The sequence below is a fragment of the Charadrius vociferus genome, unplaced genomic scaffold, assembly GCF_000708025.1.
Source record: "Charadrius vociferus isolate BGI_N301 unplaced genomic scaffold, ASM70802v2 scaffold1699, whole genome shotgun sequence".
Lineage (NCBI taxonomy): Eukaryota > Metazoa > Chordata > Aves > Charadriiformes > Charadriidae > Charadrius > Charadrius vociferus.
The window spans coordinates 2,411-3,354 of record NW_009649874.1 but is presented as its reverse complement, the minus strand read 5'-3'; the positions used below and the strand labels follow the sequence as shown (position 1 = coordinate 3,354).

Here is a 944-nt window from a genome sequence, read left to right as displayed (position 1 = left end):
CCGAAACACGGCGGAAAGAAACAGCAGCACGGGGGACAGCAAAAACCCTCCTACGGGTCGGGCTACCAGTCCCACCAGGGCCAACAGCAGCAGTCCTACAACCAAAACCAGTACAGTAACTACGGGCCGCCGCAGGGCAAGCAGAAAGGCTACAACCACGGCCAGGGCAACTACTCCTCCTACTCCAACTCCTACAACTCGCCCGGCGGCGGAGGCTCCGACTACAACTACGAGAGCAAATTCAGTGAGTCGGCCGTTGGGGAGTAAAGTTGGGGAGTTCTCGGGGGGGGGAATTGGGAATTAAAGGGGCTCCGGGAGAGCCGGGGAGGGACTCTGGATCGGGGAGGGGAGCCGTGGGACCAGGGGCAGAGGGCAGATTTAGGGGAGATCTCGGGAGAAATTCTTCCCCGTGAGGGCGGTGAGCCCCTGGGGCAGGTTGCCCCGAGAAGCTGTGGCTGCCCCATCCCTGGAGGTGTTCAAGGCCAGGTTGGACGGGGCTTGGGGCAACCTGGGCTGGGGGGAGGTGGCCCTGCCCGGGGCAGGGGGTGGCACTGGGGGGGATTTAAGCTCCCTTCCCACCCACACTGTGCTGCGATTCTACAAACTGGGAGAGCTTCGAGCACTCCAGTTTAGTCGCTTTAATTGGGGGAGATGGAGAACGGGTGGGGAGCGCTGCCGGGCACTGCTCGTCTCCTCCCCAGGAGTCATTGTGGCGTTTTTGGGGGGTGAAGGCGGATTTTCCCGCTCCGCTCCTGGGGGCTGTGTTATCCCTGAGCCATTCCGTGCCGGGCGGGATCCCCACGCTCCTCGCCGTGGCTCGCCCATACTCCTGGGCTCACCGCGAAGCTTTCGGCACCCCGAGGAGACGGAAAGAGGGAGAACTTTGTCTCCTTGACCCCCCCCAGCAGCCGCCCCGCCTCCCGTAACCCCCTCCAGCAGCCAAA

General features: G+C 63.5%; 1 protein-coding gene across 1 annotated transcript in view; it reads left to right on the top strand.

The window, feature by feature from the left end:
- Positions 1-267, top strand: part of ILF3 (interleukin enhancer binding factor 3, 90kDa) — an 18,253-nt gene extending 17,986 nt beyond the window's left edge. Inside the window, exon 19 of the mRNA XM_009891099.1 lies at positions 2-267. Coding sequence (XP_009889401.1) covers positions 2-267 — 266 coding nt within the window. The remainder of the gene's footprint in view (position 1) is intronic.
- The last annotated feature ends 677 nt before the right edge of the window (positions 268-944 follow it).